Raw genomic sequence first — 22,215 nt, 5'->3', positions numbered from 1 at the left:
AAGACCCATGAACACAAATTCCAACCTCATTTTTACATTTTATGAAATCTTGAATTATTTTCAACTTATTCTCTAGGGACCATGAATGTCTGTTATAAAGTTTATGATAACTCATTCAACAGTTGTTGAGGTTTAGATTTGAACTCTCAGAATACCATGACGGAAAAAGAGAAAGAAATGCAACATTCACAAAGATTCTATATCTGGCTTTAATTGGTACATCAGATGTTTATCCAAGCAAAAATAGTCTCTCACAAAGAGCTCTAGAAATCAGGACAATTTTATTGTCATGATCATAGCAGTTTTTCTGTTGTTGTGATTTTTGGTATAATTTCAGTAGAATCTACAGTCCAGATAACTTCAAGTTCATTACAAAATAAAGTCTTTGCAATAAATAAATATATAGATTTATATTTATACTTTATATGTAGAAAATAAATATATTGTACATCTCATAAATAGGATCACCCATATGTACACCTCAGCTGCTTGCATTTTTAATAATGTTCCTGTCACTCTGAACATTACAAGTCACCATCTTTTAAAAAGACACCCAACTACTTCTTCTTACAGCCACAGTCATGGAAGTGCTTTTGTCCCGAGCTTTATCACCTGTTTTGCATTCGATTCCTACAAGACGTGACTTGATCTCTTATTTAAATGTGATGAATGATACTCTGATGATAACACCATATAGAAGCCGGGATTTTTGATGTGCAGTAAGTGCTGTTTCATCTATCACACCTTTGTCTTTTTTGATTTAACACCCCTCTTCCATCTTTAGTTTTGACAGCTTAATGAAAAACCTGCTCTGCCTTAAAGATGGTCTACCTACAGATTCCCTACTGTCCCAACCCGTCACTTACATGCATGCAGCACAATTGTTTTTATACATTTCTGGCCCTTCTTCTCCTAAATATTTCTCTTTATCTGGAATGTGCCCTTTCTTACATTTAACGTCATTGTGGTTGTGTATTTTTAACAAATGCACAATGTGACATCTGCAGTGCTTTCCACCATTTGGAGCTCTTCAAAAGTCTCTTCCTGGTGTTCATCATTCATTTTACTCCCACTCCAGCTTAGTGCTACTCATAACTGCCAAGGACCATGACTCCACTTGTCTTTGCATGTTGCTTGAGTTTCTACTCATTTCCCTCAGAAAAAAAGTGGTTATGGAGAAAACATGGCACCTGATTGGATCATACTGATCGCATGTAGGCCTCCTCCGTCCATGTCCTCAGTGGTTTTATGAAACGACTGTCCCGCCTCTTCTGAGGTCACAAGTCCACTGAAGCAGCAGCATCCAGGAACATGCGCAATGTTTATGTCAGTGCTGTAACGTGCTTGGCGGTGGGCTGAGGTGTAAACACAGTGACCTCAGGGGGAGTTGAGGGTAAACAATTCTGTACGGGGTCCAAGTATCCACAACACCCCCTCTCTCCTCTTCTTTTCTATCTGTTCCTCCGATTGTAACCAGTTCTCCTGGAGTAAGCTCTTGTCACCTGTACTGGAATAAGTCCCTGTATGCCTGAGGGATCTTCTCAATCTCCACCGGCCTGGGTAAGAAGTGGGTGAGCTTTTGGTGTTTTTTAGTCCTGCTGCCTTCCCTGGGCGAGCCATCCTTGTTTAAGGCCACGTAGTAGAAACGTCCCGTGTCTGTGTGCTTGTACAAAGTTGAAGCGTAGGTGTTGTACCAGTTCTCCTCAAACTGTTCCCTGAACACACACTCTGCTGTCAGCTTCTTCTGTCGGAGAGGAAACAGCACATCAGTGAATGTTCAAGTACTGCTTAGTTAGACATGAAGAACATTTGCAACTGTGACAGAATCAAACATGCACATTCAGCTCTACAAAAGGTACTAGCTCTTACTTTACTGAATGTTGTAGACTGCAATGAAGCACTAGAAACTTATTTAGGTAGCTTCTCATTATGACAAAAGATAGGAAGCCATTATATGGAGATTTTCCTTTTTTGCCCACACTCATTCCTTAGACGTGTTAACCTCTCGTTGTGCATGGAGAATTATTTCCCTCCCTGTGAGGCAAGAGGAGGAGCAAGAGGGGTGTGCGATCTCCCCTCCACACACACACACACACACACACACACACACACACACACACACACACACACACACACACACACACACACACACACACTCACACACACTAACACAGAGGGATCCCAAAGCCTTCACTGACAGCACAGCATGAGCGATGGCTGCGGGTTCAGCAGGTGAGAGTGTGCTGGCTGAGTGAGTGTGTGAGAACAATAAGACACATCAGGGTAAGAGCTGCTCTCCTTCCAAAACCAGTCAGTCATGCACAGACTTTGCTCAGGCCTCAGTGGAGTCAGGGTGTATCACAAGGGACCAGCAGCTACATATGTGACCCCCCTCTTAGGGTGTTGCTATCACCCATTACTTCAGGACATCTTAACTTTTTTGGGGGAGCTAGGAGGACTTAGCCTCTTGGCGCAGCAATCAGTCAATCTCTGCCTTTAATAACACACGTTAAGGTGTTTTTGCAAGAGTCTCAGCTTTTATTCCAGCAGCAGTCTTGTTGATTGGCTGTCAGGCTGTGCTTGGCTGCGGCTGTGTGGTGAAGCTGTTGTCTGTAAACACAGCCCTGAGGGCACATGACTGGGCCAGTGCAATTCTAATACACACAGACACACACTCACACACATGCACACACACTCACACATACAAATCGCATCGCATCAAAAGCTTGCCAACGTCTAGTGGTTGTGGGACGGAAGCAGCCTTTTACCTGTCCTCCCCTTCCCCTTCACCTCCACCCCCTGGCCCCTCAGCCTCTAACAAACGTGTCTATACTTCCTCTGTCAGTAAGGTGACTCAGTCAGGTGTGCAATTACCCCCCAGCCCCTCCTCAAATCACCGCCTCCTCCCGCCACTGCCCCGCCCACCTCCCCTCAGGGTCAAAGCTCCAGGATGCCAGACTCTGATAGCACGCAGTAACAATATCTGTACTTTCAACGTAATGGCCCTGCTTAAAAAGTAGCCTCTCTGTTCGAAAACATTCAGAGCTTGGGGGGGTGGTGGGGGGGTCAGAGCCCTGAGAGGCCCCCAGGTAATGCCCTGGGACACCTGATACAGGTAACCCTAACAGACTTCCCCTTCATTATCTTCATCTCTTTCCTCTTGCTTTGTCTTCAAGTAAGTTGCAACCACAGAACAGACTAAATCAAACAGGATGAAGAAAAATATCCCCATTGCAGAAGCACAAGTTAATTTTATCACAGCTTTATCATAAACCTGCACTTTGGGAAAATATCTAAATGTTTCTGCATAAATGAAGAGGACAGTTTGCTCTCTAAAGCTGCAAAATTTACTTTTCCTTGGAGAACAAGCATAAGGGCCTATTCTTTCTTGCAGCCAGTGTTGTTGTTGCTCAAACATTATAGTGCAATTTACCCTCTCTACTTTAATTTTTCTGCTTGCCATATTGATAGAAAACCACAGAAGACGAAGTCTGAGACTGTGAGACTTTCGAAAAGAAGCATAATTGTTTTGTCTTGCTGTGGCTTTCCCATCTGCTCCATACAAGAACACTGATAACAAACGGATTCTCACATTGCTTCTGAAGCTTTCTTTTGAGATAGCTCAACACTGACAAGAAGCTCAGAAAGAAAGGAAAATACTGTAATCTAAAAACACAAGTCACATGTGTATGAGGTTAGACTTGTTGTGAATGAGACCCTGGGCTGTGTGATGAAGGGAGGGATGTGAATGACTGGGGTTCTTTTTTTCCTTTTCTTGACTCACCGACCCATAGAGCTCTCCCTTCTCATTCATGCCAAGGTAGAGTCCGGCATCCACCCCTCTGATGCTGACCAGACCCACTGCCAGACTGATGAACTCCAGGATGCCTGAGGTCAGACAATACACACAAAAACACAGGAACAAGAGGCCTCAATAAGTGTGACAGAAGATGATCAAATTTGAGCCAAAACTTTGATTTACTGCTGAATTTCCTTTCTTAATATTTTTTATCCCACAATGCACCTTAAATGCCAACATAACAATGCTCAAATAAGATCGAGCATTATGTCATCTACAATAGCAAATTGCTGTTTTAATGCCTAATAATTCAAACAAAAAGACATGGCCTTCATTCGTATGACAAAGGCCTTGTCAAATATGGCCTGTTGTTTGATTTAATGCTTAATTTGCAGTCTAATTCACTTGTTTTGTCCCACATCGTACCTGTTTTGTTACTATTACTTATTTTTTTAATAACAATTTTCAGCAATGGCATACATCATTGAAAAATGCCACCTAATATCTTACAGAGTTATTTACTGTGACTGAAAGGCTTAAGTGCTGAAGAGCATAAGAAACTTGCTTTAATCATTGTAGGTTGTGGTATCTCTAAATATGTCTATCCGGTCTTTGGGACTTCCCAACAGGCTACTGAAACTGACAGAAGTGACTTTATGAAGCTGAGAAGTGGCTATGCTGTTTGGATGACTGCTGACTCACAGGAAGTCTCAAGTGATCTTGTACTTCAAAGGCCGGGGGAACAACCAATGAAATTAAAAGTCTGTTGTGCTGCAGAGGTTAGTCAGAGAGGATCCAGCTGGCGGTGCTGACTGGCAGAGGCCGCCTTACAGCCACCTGGTCCCCATCTCCACGACCTCATCCAATGCCAGAGGATGACACAGAACATCCCTCTAATTTTTGTGGGGTGAAGAGTGTGTTTCATATCCCTCTAATCAAAGCCACGTCCTGTAGACAAAGACGTTGCATTTGAGGCTAAGTGAAGCCAGAGACAAACACGCGGACCACCCATCCCCGTCCACCGGCTTGTTTTGGCTAAAGACAAAAAACGTTAGACCCTACCACCACAGTGGTTTCTGTTTTCATTTAGTGTGTCTCAGCAGCGAGGTGAGCACCTGTGCAGTGACTGTATGGACATGAGGCTCCAGACATGTGCGTCTCTGCCCTCTGACCTCATTTGTTTATCGTATTCGCGCGAGCCGCACCACCCTCTACTTACATTGATAATGCTTAAAGCTTCTCTACTTTTTGTTTGTGGCAGAGGAGAGACACCTGCCCCCTCACCCCCACCCCCACGCGCAGGGGGGATTGCCAGGAGGAAAAAAAAGGTGTGTGGCTCTGCTTTTCCGCGCGCCAGGTGACAGTGACGCACGAGAGACAAATCACTGGGGATGTGCGGCAGGAAAAAGCCTCTTAATTGACCACACTTCAGGCAGCGTGGAGTGACAAGGGCGCATATTATTTAAATTTAAAGCCATTGGCTATAACATGAAATTGTTCAACTTCTCTAGATGGAGGTAATAACTCACTCCGTATCATAACACCTTTGTCAGCCAAGAAAAAAAAATGCCATTCTTACTATTAAGACAGTTTAGATTACAAAATATTAGCTCATCAAACTTTATCATAGTAAATATTAAAAGCTAATGAAACACCCTTACCAAACCTGCTGTGGTCCTGTCTCGTCCCATACACTGTCCCATTGGGGAATATCTCCAGCTGGAAGCCGGTTCTGCAGTAGAGCTGCCGCCGCCTCAGGATCCCTTTAAGATGCCCGAAATCCGTCGGCGACCCCCGCTGCAGCCTCCCCTCAATCTGCCCCAGCCGCTCATTTAAGCCCACCGGAGACTCCGGCAGGGGCATAGTCCCGAGTGCAGGAAAGGTTTGTAAATCCAGGTCGATTGTCCCCAGAAAACTCCCGACCTCTGCCATTGTGTGCACAGCTGTCAGATTAAGCGACGGCATTTAAAATGTAGTCTATATGGTAACTCAAACAGGAGAAAAAGTTTGAACAAGTCCGGTCCATGCACGCACAAAGCGTACCCGGCGCGTGGTGCTACTCCGAATCAGCAGCGTCCTCTCACTTTATTGACCCTCTTTGGTATAATGATCACTTTGATATCTCTGTTTATCAGATGGAAAGCCTCTATTATATACATACTCCCCACGCATTCTCACATTGGATGTTTAAGCACAAGCCACGCCTGGCTGGCATCCCTTCTTACGCGCATCAGTTTCCTTACAGAAAGTGTACTTTCTGTCCAACTTTTTTCCCGCTGATGATGCCGCTGTCTGCGCGCCTCTGTCACTTCTCTCCCAAAAATAAGTTGGCTCTATCTTCCAAGTCCACAAACATTTCAGTCCAGAGGCGTCTTCTCAAAGGTCCTGCACTCCCGATTGCGCTCCGGGGCTGTCTGATAAAAACACATCGCCCATCCAGGGGCAGGGAACTCTGGCAACAGTTTGTGGTGCATTCAAATGCGACACAGATAAAGAGGAAGGAAATATCATCATTGTTCAGCAAACACAAAGGCGAGACGCACACCTATCACTGACTTGTAATAACTCCAGCAAGAATACACTCAAAATGTTACTGTGAGTGTTTTCGGTCACACTACAGCCTCTCCTGCTGGAAACAAAACAAGAAAAACCACAAAGCATTAGGCGAACTTTCCCCAATCAACATTATCAAAATAACCTGTGCATAATCTCAGAGTCTTCCAACCTCCTGCACAAGTGTCTGTGCCAACCTCTGGAGTTGGACGTTTTCATGAGAGCATTTTCTCCACCTCCTTGTTGGAAGCAGGTGCTTCCTCGCCCCTCTGCATAACGTTTGCAATGTGCTCTAGCAAACCAGCAGTTTAACCACTTGTACTGCTGGCAAAGGAGGGGAGAAAAAAAAAGGGAAAATCCAAATGCTGATGACGTGTAGTATCAATCTGAGTGGTGCATAGACTGAAGGAACTTTTGGTCCCATCAGAGGAGCTTTAACAAAAGTGATTGAGTTGCTTTTGTTCAGAAGAAAATCTTTGAAACATTCTCCTTGCAAAATGTTGATTTCCCATGATGATATGTCGGCAAAGTTTGGATAAGCTGCTTCTTCTCCACTGAACTCTTGCTGCCTTGCGATTACGTAATAAAACAAGAGAGCGAGCACCACACCATGTGAAGAAAAAATAAATACACATTTAACCTTTTAATGCTTTAACCCTCAACAAATGCCTCCCTTAATTTGCATGAGTGTTGGAAGAAGTATTTGGACCCTTTAATGTTGCAATATGAGACCTAAAAAGTCTTGCAATGTTTTACTGCAGTTGAAAAAAATAACTTATTATATTCAAAATTTATTGATTAGTACTGCTAGTAGCCTTTTAGTTGCATTTTATTAATTTCAGTGTTTTTGGTCAATGTATGGTATGTATGTAAGCTATGTATGGCAAGTGTAGCAACAGCTGTTAAAAAAGTGAAAATTGAACGTATCATAGAGTAAAATTTGATTACTGATGTAAAGTACAAGAACCTTAAAGTTCCTTTAAAGAGCTTTCTGTTTGTGTTGATTTTGGTACACCCTGTGGACAAAGTGGTACCTGTTATCTCTTTGCTGATTTTTCCTTACGTTAGAGAAAGTAGTGTTTTTAGCAATAACCCCGTCCTGTCTTTTAACAGTCAAATGAATCTTTGCTGTGGAGAGAGTGAAAAAAGTTTACTTTCAGCAGCATGCTATAACGCACTTTGTCTGCCACCCCGCAACAATATTTAAAGGCATTCAAATTTACATCATAAGACTAGACTTCAATCTTCCTCTTGATCTTCTTTTTGCTTTTGCAGCCCATATAGACACATCAGGATTCATTTCAATCTGGTTCACAACGTGGTAAAAAACTCCTCACAGGAGCTTTAAGTGTGGTTACTTCCTGCACTGATTAGCATCTTCCCCTCTCCTCCTCCTCCTGGCAGCTGAAGCCAAACCTCCTCCCCCTGATGTCAGACATTTTGATATTTCAGGTGCTCGGTGACCTGTGCCATCATGCACATGAAAGAGAACAGAGGGAAAGCCACAACAGGAATAATGAATAATAGGTGTAATTTATGATTGAATGGGGATTTTGCATCTCCTCTCTGCACTTTTGGACAGCATGTCCTGACATGTCGTCTTGCAGGGGGAAAAAAGACACCCAGCTGTTTAGAGAAGATTTCAATGTGAGGATTGTAATAAAAACAAACTGAAGGAGTGTTTTAATTAGTTCACTGTTCTTGAGATATCAGTGACAGCAGGGCGGGCTGGAGGGGAGGGCATGATTACATCAATAACACTGTTTAACTATTAGGCATGTTATTTTAGACCTCCTTTGAGCTGTTTGCGGAAACCCCCGTCCTGAGGGGGAGTTCTCACCTCAGAGCTGCTCATCACCAGCAGCAGCAGAAACAGCAGCAGCAGCCTCCTGTAGGAGACGGGATTTATGACAGTGTCTAGCTCTCATGAATGGTGACTGATAGTTTGTTCAAATGACCCAGAGTGTGTATGATTGTTTTGATGTCATTGTTCAGCTTTGATGAATTTCTTTGCTTCTTGTTTTCAACCAATTCATCAACTTTTGTGTGATGTATTTAGAAGCAGATGTGACTTGCTTTCAGAGCTACAGTATGACTGACCCTCCAAAGCACGCAGGCCCTTTTTCACTGCTACTAATTATGCCACTATAAATCTTACGGGTGTGTCACGGCTGTATTGAAGTCAGAGGAGGGACAGTGGCTTTCAGCTGGTGCGGGATATGAAAGGTGGTGGGGGTGATGAATGCCCATGGGCCTCCGCTTGATGAATTGGGTGAAGGGGTTGATGAGGAGTCAGCAATGGTCAGGCTTTGTGCGAACAGGGAGCAGGGCCCTCGCTGCAGAGGAGGATGAAAGGAGGATTCGTCTCAGCTAAAAGGGTAGAAGAAGAGGGATTAAAGAAAAGACAGAAGGGGAGACGGAAAGAAAGGGATTGAGCAAGTAGAACAGAGTAATAGAAAATTAAAAAGGACACACAACCGCACTTTTCTCTCCTCCTCATGAGCATGTTCTGACTCTCACTCACTGTCCATCCTCTGCACTCAAAACTAAAATCAGTCCTAAAAGCTATTAAATGTGAGGATAAAATCAAGAGGTGGTACATTTTGATTTGAGGGATGATTTGATTTGATTTCTTTGGTAGCTATTACAGCTACATCTGTTACTGGTCAGTTATATTTTATAGCTGACATGGCAGATTTATGGCTGCAGACACACACACAAAAAAATCCAAAGTTAAATGTTCCATATGCTGTGAACCTGCAGAGGATAGAGAAATGAAGATAATGACCTCAAGTGCATAGCTGCAGCTTTGAAGTTGCTCTCCCGTGAGTCACAGCGGGAGAGTCCAAATTGAAAATGAAGTTACACTTGCATTGGGAATTGGAGGCTAACAAGAGCCTTACCTGTTTATTTGGATTAGACAAACTTCAAATGTGTCCTCTTCAGAGGGGCGAGCAAAGGTCTGCTAGGACAAATAAAGCTGATATGTTTTACAGACTGAGATGTGTTTGATTGGATTATCGAGCGAGCTGGAGGCGCTGTCTGTATCTGGAAGAAATATTGTTGAAGTCAAAGAAATGTGCAACAGTTTGGGAAATAGGCTGTCTTGCAAGAGTATTAGAAGAATGATACCATTTTGATCAAGCTAACAGCCTGTCAGCGTAGACGAGCACAAAGATTTGGAACGTCTAGCTCAGTCTATGCAATGATATTGGCCTATTAATTGAAGATTCCCTGGTTTGCTGTTTTCCTTTGTTTCCAGTCTTAATGCTAAATTTAGCTAACAGCTGCTGACTGTAGCTTCTTGATTGATGGCAGATATAAGAGTCGCATCGGGCATGTTACGGTTTTCTGACAACAACAACAAAAATCATACTGCTGTCTTTAAATGTGTAACATATCGATCTCCTCAAATTCTTGCTATGGAAAATGTAATACAAGGCTGTTTTGGCAGGATGCTGTTGATCTCCTTGTCTGACTCCTACCTAGTGGCAGCATCGACAGGCTTTGAAAATCACAAGGTAGATACAATCAGACTGGTGGTCTCTTTTGCTTTTGTAAGTCATAGAGGCTCCACAATACTTTTAAGTCTGTTTTGTAGCCAGCGAAATACTCCTCACAGGAGCTTTAAGCATGTCTAGTTGCATTTTATTGATCTAAATTCCTCAACAAGAAGCTGTACATATCCTATACATGTGTCATACTGGTGGTTAAAGTGGAGACAGTTGCAGCTTCCCTCTCCTCTGACGGATACCCAGTTTAGAAAAAGGCCTCCCACTGCTCCTGATGGCTCTCATGTAATTATCAGATCTGGGATCAGGTTCCTCGAACCCCTCTTAACCTCGGCCAAGTGAGGGCATGAAAAATGGCTGACTCAATGTCAGTGGCTATTAGCAAAGAGACCTGGTATCTCATACCAGCTGGTTAACAGGGCCACTACAGGCCAAACCCCTGCGTCTCCTGGTCAGTATTGCAGCAAAACAAAGTGTAAAAAGTGAGGAGTGAAGCTGCTGAGCTGAGAGAGAAGAGAGGACATCATCTGTTCTTATTTTACCTTTTGTCAAGCAGCATGTGGAAAATGATCTTCACTGTGAGTTATTTGCAGAGCTGGATTCCGTGTTATTTCATTCCCTAGCAGAGACATAACAGAGAGGGTCTCCTCTTTCACGCAGGTGGTCCTTCGGCCTTGTTCAAGGGCGCCGTGTGCGTTTGGGCAAGGGTGGGAGGGGACATGGCCCGGGATGGGGAGAAGGAGGGGTAAGACACAGACAGATGCATGTGAATTTAGGTAATGGTGTTACATTTCAGCGCCTGCTTTCCTTGGCCACCCCGTGTAACGATAGTGTTAATTAATTTGTTTGCTTTGCTTTCAAGCACTAACGAATGGGGCCCTCCTGGTTTGAAAAGCCACTAGTATGCAAGGAACACAGTCTAAAACCAACATTTGTTGTACAAATTGCTTGCATATGTTCTTGGGAGAGGGAAAAAGATCCTTGTCATGACACACCAACAGAGATGTCCCACTATTTTTTTTCACTCCATGGGAAAAGCTTGCAAGGAATATTTTAAGTTTTCTCCAACACTTTGGTTTAGCAGTTAATTATGCATAAGCCAAACTTGTGGTTTTTCTGTTTTCATCAGACAGCTGGCTAAAACCTGGAGCTCTAAATGTGCTGGGTTTCATGGTGTGAACTTCCTAAGCCTTGACATAACAGGGTTTTTAAACTCTTTACGTGCTAATTCTCCTGTCACAGCCCCTGATTCATCAATGATTGAAAATTTTTCAGATGTGACACCAGCTAATGAGCCTAATTAATTACAGTCTATCATTAGCTTTCTCCTGCAGCTAAATGTAGCCCTAACTATGTGAGCCATGTTCCACCTGTCCATCCTCGCTGATGACTGAGTTGCTGTGTAATAACATCAATAACAGCTTGACTTGTGTTTCTCGGCTCTGCGGGGCTGCGGTCTGACGTTAGAGAGTGTATATGCGTGATCATGATCCTGTCTGATGAGGGAACAGGCCCTCAGAGTGAGACTATTATTCTTACAACAACACAGAGCAGGAATCTACCCTCAAACAGATGTTGGGAGCCCTTTGTAGAGCCTTTGGCATCGAGCCCAACCCTACCTATCTGCACAGCTATTTACATGGCAATCCAGCTGCTCAGTCTCTCTCTTTTTCTTCTTCTTCTCTCTCTTTTTTCACCCCCTCACTCTGCCTGTGTCTGTACATTTACATTCCCACTCTTTCTCTCTCTCCCTCCCTCCTCTTCTCCCCTCGCCGTTTGAAATCAAATACCCGCTCTCGTGTAAACTTTGATCAATCAAACGCACTAATTTGTTTAGCTGAGGAGACAGTGACATACTGATGCAGGTTAATTTACACAGCGATGAAAAAGGCCAGGCGTCCTGTATCTGAGAATATCTCAGTGCTGACGCAAACCTTTACCACACACTTTATATTTAGTCATTCGCTCTCACTGTAAAACTAAATATATCCCAAAAAGTTCTACCTGCTATGCTGACTTATTGTCCCCTCTAGTCCAAGCAGATGTGGGAGGCGAGGATTATAATGATGAACATTCATTATCAGAGTTTAGATTTGCTTTCTCACTAATCATATGAGGTGGTAAAAAATGCCCTGCACCTTATTTGAGCCTGCATGGCGTTAGAAAAATGTGAAAACCTGGTGTTAATTCATCTGTTAAATGCCTAACTCATTCATCAAGTTCAGATTATTTAAAGGACTCTACTCAAGTTTTTGCTTTAGGCAGAGAAACTGGACCTATGTATGTCTTTCTAAAGAATCAAAGGCCTGCCATTGTGCATGTTTCTTTGGATCCCTCCAAAAATTACAACTAACTCTCCTTAATTTCACAAAAATGATATTAATGTTTCAGATATTATCAGTGTTGTAGTCTAGCCACCACACTTTAAATCTGAGCAAGTCTCAAGTCCTCAGTGTTCAAGGCCGAGTCGAGTCTGAGTCATCAGATCAGAATCTGTGTGAGGTCAAAGTGGATGCCCATTACCTGAGTCTATATGGAATCCAAACTAATCATAGTATGAACCTGGACTGACTGTGTGGGACCTTTTGGATGAAAACACAGTTCATTCATTAACATAAGATCCTGACTAATCCTGTTGGTGTGTCTACTAGAGATCTATGATCAGTGAAATTACAGCACTGCACATTGTGCATAAATGCACATTGTTGTTCTCTCTGTGTGAACATGCACTCATTGATTTTGATGTAGTGAGATCACTGCAGGTGACTGCTCATTTTCAAAAATATCTGTAGCTCACCTGGTTTTAATCCAAACTCTCCAACCAATCATCTTGGACCCGTTGGCTAGGTCACTTCATTTTTCTAACATTACAACAATAGTATAATCAAAGGTTTAAGTAATTTAGCATCTCTCTTACTCATCTGGGTGCACCCTGTTAATGTTTGAGCTTGTCCACAACTTCGACACGGTACTTCTTTTACATATGGAATATTTTGCACTGCTCCTGTTTGCATTTATGGTAAATCTTTGAAAGCAGGATGGGAGATTCATGGCACCTCTTTAGGCATCCTGATAGGATCTTTTTGCTGGACAAGATGTAATGTGAGAACACATGCAGGTGGACATAATAAAATAGTCCTAATGCAGTCAATGCTTAAGTCCAAGTCCAGTCAATAGTCCTAAAATCAGGACCTCGAGTCAGACTTGAGTTTGAATCCTGGCCTAATAATTTACTGGCGCAAAATTAACTTCATAAGTGCAAACTGATAAAACTGTTTCAGGCTTGTTATGACATGGCTCACCATACTTGTTTGTGTTCAAAAAGCATGTTGAAGTGCATATCCAAATTTAGCAAAAATCTTACTTAGAAAATGTAAAACTCTTTCCTGGAAATACTTTTCTGACTGTCCCTGACTGTGGGGTCAAATCATTGTTTGCATTAACAGTGAAAGAAGTGTGAAAAGGCTAACATCATCCACTTATCTCAGATCAGCTTATAAATATGTTGTTCTTTCATGGTTCTGTCACTTTTTATTGTCATTTTCATGATCCAGGAGGTTTAATCATAGTCCCAGTGATTTAAGTAATACAAAACAGCTCAGAGTTCTCACACTCAGAGGATGGATCTGGTCCTCATTAGCAGGCCTCTCAGTGGCAGCATTATCATAGGATGATAATTAGACAAGCAACCTTCATGTGAAATCAAAGTCCGCTGGGGCCCTGAAGCTGGCCTGCTTGTCAGTAGAGGGTGCTGATGTTTTCCCCTCTCGTAGCCCAGCCAACAGCTCAGATTGCCTCAGAATCATGCAATGTCACGCTATGACAAATGGAGATGCATTAGTTAATTAAAGTGGGGAGTTCAGAGAGGGGTGACGGCGGTCAGCTCGCCTTTAAACACACCTCCGTGTCACGATGCGAAGGCAGAGTTGTTTCCAACTTGTTGACTCTCCTGAAGTGATTGGATGACGTCGTTTTTGCTGTTTTTCTCCACTCTATTGTTGACTTAAATGAACAATCAGATCTGCTATATTAGTGGAGGTAATTTACTGTGGAAACTGATTTACAGTTTGGGGTGATTGTGTGGGCTGTGGTTGTATACAGTATTTACATAATGCATGTCCTTTGCGTGCTCATTGACATTCAACAGCTCCTCAAGCAGAGATCTTTTAATTGACCTTAAGTGATTTTTGGCAAATGAGAACTATCTAATGAGGGCAGTGAGTTCATTGATGTGATTTGTTATGGAGGCTAAGATGGAAAAGCAAGCAGAGAAACCCACTGTTTTCATCTCAAGTCTTCCACTCCTCCGCCTTTGATGTTATGGGGGCGAATACTTGTTGGGTTGAGACAGTCTCAGGTCGGCTGCCAGAAACAAGGCTGGAGGCTGAGGCAGGTGCACGGCGTTCATCACATCCTGATGGAGGAGACCGAGGGCCAAGATGTTGTTCTCAACATATTGGAAGTGTTTGTTAACAGATGGAGACATGTGCTGGCAAAACGTTACCTCACTTGGTCCAGAAAGGGGGGAGAGAAAAAAGGATGGGGGTGGGGGGAGCAACGTTTAATTTGCAATGGCACGAAAGACACTGAGATAGAAAAAAAAGTAAAAGAGAAACTGATCAAGAATTAGATTCTAATGAATTCATAGAGTAAATAAAATGAAGTGAGAGTCTCGTAATCAACTGTCAATCTAGCCTGAGACAAAATGATCAAGACTTTGTTTATGCCCAGGTTTTGACTGTAATATCCAGCTGCAAATTGTCCAAAACCACAAGCAGGTTTACGATTTTCCCCTTAGGAAACATTTTTTTATCCAATGTCTGTCATACTTTTTAACCATGTCTAAGTCACATATGTTCCCCTCTTCTGTATCTGTGTTTGTATCACAGCTTTATTTCTCTTGTAAGGTCATGCAGCTACAGCTGGCATCAATATGGTAGAGTTTTTTCTCCTGTCTAAGTCCAGCGCTGGAAAGTTATATTCATAGAGCTAATCAGTTTAAAAGATAATGAAACAGAGATTGTTTACAGAGATTAGGCCCTTGGAAATGGAGTAATCAGTGCTTTGAAAGGGCACTGACAGCAGTGGGCTGGATTACTGTCTGTAGAAACGGAGCTGCGATCGCTCTAGCTCTCCATCTCTAACAAGCTCTGTGAGGCCTGATGTCATCACAGATAGAAGATAGAGTACCTTATCCTCCACTCCTCTCCATTTGCTCCTCTTTGCTGGAATGAAATTACTCAACGTTTAACAGATGGGGCACCTGTCAGCCAGATGTGTTTGAGTAATGAACAAAGTGTAGGATGAAGTAAGCGTTTTGACAAAACTGTCCACAGAAAAATTAATCATGGACCAAATTTCTCCTCAACCCCATTTTTTTAATACTCTGTATGATTTATGCTTTGATGGATTGATCCATGCTAGAGATACAGAACAACACAGATGAAAATTCTGAATGTTTCACACTTGTTTTAATCACATGGATTACTTATGTTGATATAAACCGCATTAAGGAGAGACGAGATATCGTGTTTGTCAGCTCTTGAGGGTCGGTTTTAATTTGAGTCGCTCGTATAGTGTTGTTTGTTAGCCGAGCGATTCGATCCGGTTCCCATTTTATTGATTGGACAGACACATGGGCCCCCGGGTTTAATTGGGGAGGGGTTTCCTCATAAGAGCTAACCCCAGAAAAGCCATGTAAGTAATGATCAGTATCTCAGACCTCATTCAGCAATGGGGGAACATATGTTTAGGATTTGGAGTTGAACAGGGTTGCCCTCTCCACCAGCCAAGCACAACTTGTAACCTTCCTACAAAATGAGAGAGCGCGCAGTGCGAGTACATCTGTAGCAACATGTCTTATGACAGGAAAAAAAGATCTGAGAGGAAGATAGATGGAAGGTTCTTGTCCAAGAAGATAGTGGGTGTGATGTGCCAGGACAAGAGGTAGAGCAGCTTGTTTTGGCTCCAGATTTGACTCATTATTTGGCTATTCTCAAGACTTTCCTCTTGTTATTGAGGGGAAGGAGAGGGGGACACCAGAAAAAAATCCCACCTCAACCCTAATATATGTTTTGTATTATTAAATTTGACCATTTTCTGTAGATGTATAAATGTAAAAACTAATTTAGGAACAAGCAGATAAAGTAAGTGTACTTTTTGGCGTTGTTTGCTCTGTGACTGATCAGGAAGACTTCTGGGAAGGGATCCTCCTGCAGGGAAGAGGATGGGTGTGAATCTTTAGTCTTTTGGCGACTGTCAGTTGAGCAGCCCAGCGAGGCTAACCCCCGGCCCTCCGCCTCTGACCAATGGCTCTGGCATCCTCGGCTCTGGCACGGCAGTGTCCTCCGGGAATCTTTATTCTGATCAGAACCCAGGGCAGAAACCTCCTATAAAGTCCCACAATAAAGTGAAACAGAGTAACCATGGACATCGCTGGAGAGGAAAAAGGGACAGATCACCATAAAATGTAATTTATCTTTGGGGATTTCTACTTTACTGATCACATTGTCCTATTTTTCCTACAAGTTACCTTTCTGTGCTCCAACAAAGAGCAAGGAGTTGACTGTGTTCTGCTGCCACTGTCACATTTAAAGCTATCTTAGGGCTGATGTAAAGGTTTGACTTTGTAAAGCACTGCATGAATTCCAGTGGTATCCATTAGTGTAAGGCCGTTGTTTAGGAAATCTATCCATTTGATTGTAGCGGAGACTCTGACAGTGTACTTGACAAACAGTCGGCTGATCCATTTCTTTCCCAAAGGAGAATGACAGGGGGCTGCCTTTGCTGCGAGCGGCCCCCACTGTGCTCCTATAAGAGCTGAGAGTTGGGTGGTCTGTCCATCAACGGCAGATTTGGGGTTAGCCCTGAGAAAAGCAGCTCACCCGTATCGGTTTCAAAGAGTGAAACCCAAAGCGCCGGCCGCTCTCTGCCTGCTGCAGCCTCAAATGCACAAAGACACCTGTTGTTCGACTCCCATACAAAAAGGTAACCAACCTAGGTGTTTGCAGCCAAACAAACATAAATGCCATCTTATATTCAGATTGTTAATTTTCATGGGATTTAATAAAAACTACATATTTGTGTTTTTGAATGTCAAACAGACATTTTTAGGCTATGGGCTCGAACAAAAAGAGGGAACACCCACACCCGCCCACAAACTTTTCTCTCTCAACCCCATGTTTCCAAAACCCCACTTATGATGCCACACTATTCATAACATATTCCAACAGAAGATAATACAGTGTCCGATGTTTTTAGGTGGAATAAAGACAGATTTTGGTGGAAATATTGGAGTTATGCATCTGTGTGACCATACAAAGGTACTTAGTGTTGGGCTTTCCTCTCTTAATGTGAGATTCTCAGAATACTTGAAATATAACTTTACACACAAAAAGAGACCCTTGTTTGTGGAAAAAAATCTGCTCATTTCATGGTAACAGACAATTTCAAGAAGTTTAACATTGCAGGTTGTCTGGGAGTTCTCACTGTCCTCTATAGCTAGCTGCCGTAAGTTCATAAATGTGATGTTTAGGATGTTAAGAATAAAAATAGTGATATATTGTTAAAAACGTTAAAGGTAAAAGGTTAAAAATAGAGATTATTTACATTTATGAAAAGCTATTTAAAACATGCTAGTAGCTAATGTAGCTGGTACTCAAAGTGCATTGAGCGAAGTTAGTTCATGTTTGAAGCCACTTAAAATGTAACATTAAGTTATATACAGTGCTTATTGTTTTGTATTGTTTTATTTACAGTTTTCACCAGCACAACAGTGAAGGAAACCGAAGTAAATGGTCAATCTTGCTTCCACTCTGTCTTCATTGGCTCTGGTTTACCTTGGTGTTTAGTCTGAGTTTCAACACACTGCACGAGAACACTACAGTGAAAAGGCACCGTTTGATGTTTTAAAGAAGTCAAGGTGGCAACAAGCAACAAGTCAGCTGTATCCAATTCTGGGAGCAGCAAGACATCAGCGTCATCAGCAAGTGTAGCTCGCGCTAGAGCTAAAGCAGAAGCTGCCAAGGTGAGAGCAACATATGCTAGCCATGAGGCTAAATTGAAGTTAGAGACAGCGAGAATAGCTACAGAGTTGGAAGTGCTAACACTACAAAGAGAAGCAGATGCAGCTGTTGTAGAAGCGCAAGTGTTGGAGGAGGCTGCAGAAATGCAGGCAGGTATGGGAAGTGTAAAATCTAATTCAGAAAAGGCTAGATTACAACGCACCAGTGACTATGTTCAATCCCAAATTGACCTCCAGCATCAGCTTCCCTCCCCACCATTACCAACTACAGTAGAACCCAAAGCACGTTCAGAATCACCTGACAGCTTTAAAACATGGCATCCAACTGAGGGTATAACAAACAGGTCCAAGCCTGAAAAGGGTGAGGAAAGACAGTTACTTACAAAAAACCTACCTGATCCAGCTGGAGTTCCGTCAACGTCACGGGTCAAAAGAGAAGACTCCCCCAAGCATGTACGTGCTCAGTTATATACACCTCGAAGCATGCTTCCAGCTAGCACACCACCTCCCACAGACTCTTTAGCACATTATTTGGCACAACGACATCTTGTTACATCAGGACTGTACCAGTTCAATGATAAGCCAGAAAATTTCCGTGCATGGCAGTCCTCATTCACCAATGCAGTGGCTGAAGTTCACCTTACAGCAATGCAAGAATTGGATCTCATGACCAAATGGCTAGGAAAAGAGTCCAGCGACCAGGTGAGACGCATTCGCTCGGTACATGTGAACAAACCCAACAAGGCTCTAAAAAAGGCATGGGAGAGACTACACGACTGTTATGCCGCCCTTGAAATAATCGAACAGTCGCTGTTTCATAGGTTGGACAGTTTTCCAAAGATTAAGGCCAAGGATAACATCAAACTACGTGAACTTGGAGACTTGCTTATGGAGATCCGAGGTGCCAAGGAGGATGGATATCTCGCTGGCCTGTCGTATCTGGATACATCCCGCGGATTAGGACCAATTGTGGATAAGCTTCCATATGGACTTCAGGATAAGTGGGTGTCATCTGGGTCATGGTACAAAGAAGAGAACAATGGTCGCTTCCCTCCCTTTGATTATTTTTGTAACTTTGTGTGCTATGAGGCAAAGAAGCAAAACGATCCTAGCTTCCATCATCAAAACTGCAACATAAACCTTATAAAACAAGAAAAACTTGCAGTGAAGCATTTTCACACCAACAAGTCTATCGCAGTGCATAAAACAGACATCCTAACCAACAACGACCCTAACAAGAACTGCCCTTTACACAACAAACCACATCCATTTAAAAGGTGCAGAACGTTCAGGAACAAATCCATTGAGGAAAGAAAGGCCTTCCTCAAGGAAAAGGGGATATGTTTCAAGTGTTGTTCATCAACTACTCACCTCGCCAAACATTGCAAATCTTCGGTAAAATGCTTTGAGTGTGAAAGCACCTATCGCGATGCAGCTATGTATCCCGGGCCATCACCTCAACTCATCAAGGCTTCTCCACTACCACAAGAAAACGGCGGGGAGGAAGAAGACTGTTCTGATCTTGTTGATGTTAGAACAAGCTGCACTGAAGTTTGTAACCAGGGTCAGTTGGGTCGTTATTGCTCAAAGATTTGTCTTGCAGTTATCTACCCCAAGGGTTCCAAGCACAAAGCCATTAAAGCCTATGTGGTTCTGGACGACCAGAGCAACCGCTCTTTAGCCAGACCAGAGTTCTTCGAGCTGTTTAACGTGCAGAGCAGACCACTCCTGTACCACCTCAAAACGTGCTCTGGCCTCATAGAAACTTATGGCAAGGAAGCAGAAGGTTTCCAGATTGAATCACTGGACGGCAATGTTCTCATCTCTCTTCCACCACGCTTCGAGTGTCCTGAGATTCCTAATAATCGAGCTGAGATTCCAACACCCAGCGCAGTTTTGCACCAGCCACATCTCCATCATATTGCTGAACATCTTCCATAGCTGGACCCAGAAGCGGAGATTCTCCTGCTACTCGGAAGACGTGCTTAGAGCACACAAGGTCAGGCAACAGGTAAATGGACCACATGACGCTCCCTTCACCCAACGCCTGGATCTACGTAGGCTGGGTAGTGATAGGCGATGTGCGCCTGGGTAACATGCATAAGCCGACAGTTAACACGTTCAAAACTCGTGCTGGTTGATGGTCGTCCTTCCATCTTTCAACTTTGTGCAAGCTTCATGTTTATCAAAGAAACACAAACAAACTTTAGTAGGCCGGGTAAATCACCAGAAGAGGTACTAGGACAGACAGTGTTCAACAGAACTGAACATGACAACAAACCTGCTCCGTCAGTGGAGGACGTCCAGTTCCTTAAGATCATGGACACAAATGTCCACAGAGATGATGCCAACAACTGGGTTGCCCCATTGCCGTTCAAAGAACCACGCCAGTGCTTGCCGAACAGAGAGCAGGCAGTCAAGCGGTTTGGGTCCCTGCGAAGAAATTTCAAGAGGAAACCTGAGATGCAGGAGCAGTATGTGGCATACATGGAGAAGATCCTTGCTAGTGGTCATGCTGAGGTCGCACCGCCATTGGAAAAAGGCGAGGAGTGCTGGTATCTACCGTCTTTTGGAGTTTATCACCCACAAAAACCGGCAGACATGTGGAGCATGGTCTGAATGTTATCCGCCACCATCTGCTCAAATTCATCATAGAGGCATTGCCGTAAGTTCATAAATGTGATGTTTAGGATGTTAAGAATAAAAATAGTGATATATTGTTAAAAACGTTAAAGGTAAAAGGTTAAAAATAGAGATTATTTACATTTATGAAAAGCTATTTAAAACATGCTAGTAGCTAATGTAGCTGGTACTCAAAGTGCATTGAGCGAAGTTAGTTCATGTTTGAAGCCACTTAAAATGTAACATTAAGTTATATACAGTGCTTATTGTTTTGTATTGTTTTATTTACAGTTTTCACCAGCACAACAGTGAAGGAAACCGAAGTAAACAGTCAATCTTGCTTCCACTCTGTCTTCATTGGCTCTGGTTTACCTTGGTGTTTAGTCTGAGTTTCATCACACTGCACGAGAACACTACACTGAGGATGTGTCAGTTCTAAAGCAGTTTTCATGAACTTTGGACAGTTTGAGGACATCAGATCCTGACATAAGCTTGCTTATTCACTCATGATGCACAGAAATAGAGACTGTCTATATGAAACAATTCCGTATTTGGTTTAGGAGAGGAGTGGTACTCTTGTAGAGCTTGCAGGAGTACGACTCCTTAGTAATGGTGACTGATGTGAGGTACATATCATAACAACATGAATGAAAAAGAAATGGGATAAAAAACACAACAATGTAAAATATTTTACAGACAAGCGAGGCACGTACAAAAGGTTTGATGAAGAGATAAGAGTGCAACGTGACTGTGTCATCAACATGGCCACCCGTGTGCCGCAAGCACTTCAGAAAATTGTGTCCACACATCAGCTTACTTGCCTGCTTAGCAGACTTTGTATTAGGGACCTGGCAGGTTAAATCCCAGAATAATGTCAAGTTCAACTGATTCTGGTAGGATTTCACATGCAGCCCCTCAGCATAGTGTCAAAACATTTTCAGGAGTGCAGTGAATGTATGTATCTCAAAGATGCGCCCACTGCAGACATTATGAGTCATGTAGATCAGTAATTGTCTTCAATTTTTTTTTAAGTGTTTTGTCTTGAATCACACCGGGTGATTCATTTTTGAGTCAGCAAGCAAAGCGCAGTTGATATGTTGATTGCTTGTTGCTATTGCAAAGACAAGACTATTGTTTGGTTCATGGCTACTTGTCTCTCTTACTTTTTCCCTGCTAATGAGAAACGACATGTGATGTAATTTCATTGATTATCTTTGGACATTGTGTTTCTACAATACTCTACAGAGCAGCAATTGGGCGTTGCCAGCATGTGAAGGCTGATGATGAAATTCTTATTCATGTTGAACAAATTGAGCCTAAATTTGATGGTGTTTGGTTAAACAATCAAATAGCATAAAATACATTAATGGAAATCAGTTTGGGAAGTCTTCTGAAAGTTTTGTTGAGCTTTGCAGATCCAAAGTTTGTCGAACTGTCTGGTTTTGAAAAATTGTGGTGAAGTTTGTTTGATGTGCACTTTTTCTTCAACTTCTTTTGGGGACTTTAAAGTATAAAACCCTTCGTATTCCAGCTGGCCGTATGTCTAAAGCTTGTCATCCAGAAGCTAAACAGAGGACAATTAAGAGAGACCAAAGACTGTTGAGGAAAGATGGGATTGATTTCTACCTAAGTCTTTCCAGTAGAGAGAAGGCAGATATGAATAGCTGCAGTAATTTGATGAGGCGCTGCTTCTCTTTGGGATCACA

At 42.8% G+C, this 22,215-nt stretch overlaps 1 protein-coding gene across 2 annotated transcripts; it reads right to left on the bottom strand.

Annotated features, from left to right (window-relative positions):
• Positions 1–209: 209 nt before the first annotated feature.
• Positions 210–6,618, bottom strand: fgf16 (fibroblast growth factor 16). 2 transcript variants are annotated; one of them, XM_034690257.1, is made up of 3 exons: positions 5,461–6,618; positions 3,785–3,888; positions 210–1,744 (listed from the first exon to the last, which is right to left on the bottom strand). In XM_034690257.1, the coding sequence occupies exons 1-3, from the start codon at positions 5,762–5,764 to the stop codon at positions 1,499–1,501; spliced, it is 654 nt and encodes a 217-aa protein (XP_034546148.1). In that variant the 5' UTR covers positions 5,765–6,618; the 3' UTR covers positions 210–1,498. The 2 variants fall into 2 exon arrangements, with proteins under 2 accessions (XP_034546148.1, XP_034546149.1); XM_034690258.1 differs by having other exon boundaries at positions 210–1,741.
• Between the last annotated feature and the right edge of the window lie 15,597 nt (positions 6,619–22,215).

The sequence above is a fragment of the Notolabrus celidotus genome, chromosome 8, assembly GCF_009762535.1.
Source record: "Notolabrus celidotus isolate fNotCel1 chromosome 8, fNotCel1.pri, whole genome shotgun sequence".
In the NCBI taxonomy this organism is placed as follows: Eukaryota; Metazoa; Chordata; class Actinopteri; order Labriformes; family Labridae; genus Notolabrus; species Notolabrus celidotus.
Note: the sequence above shows the minus strand (reverse complement) of the source record. Positions and strands in the feature narration are given on the sequence as shown.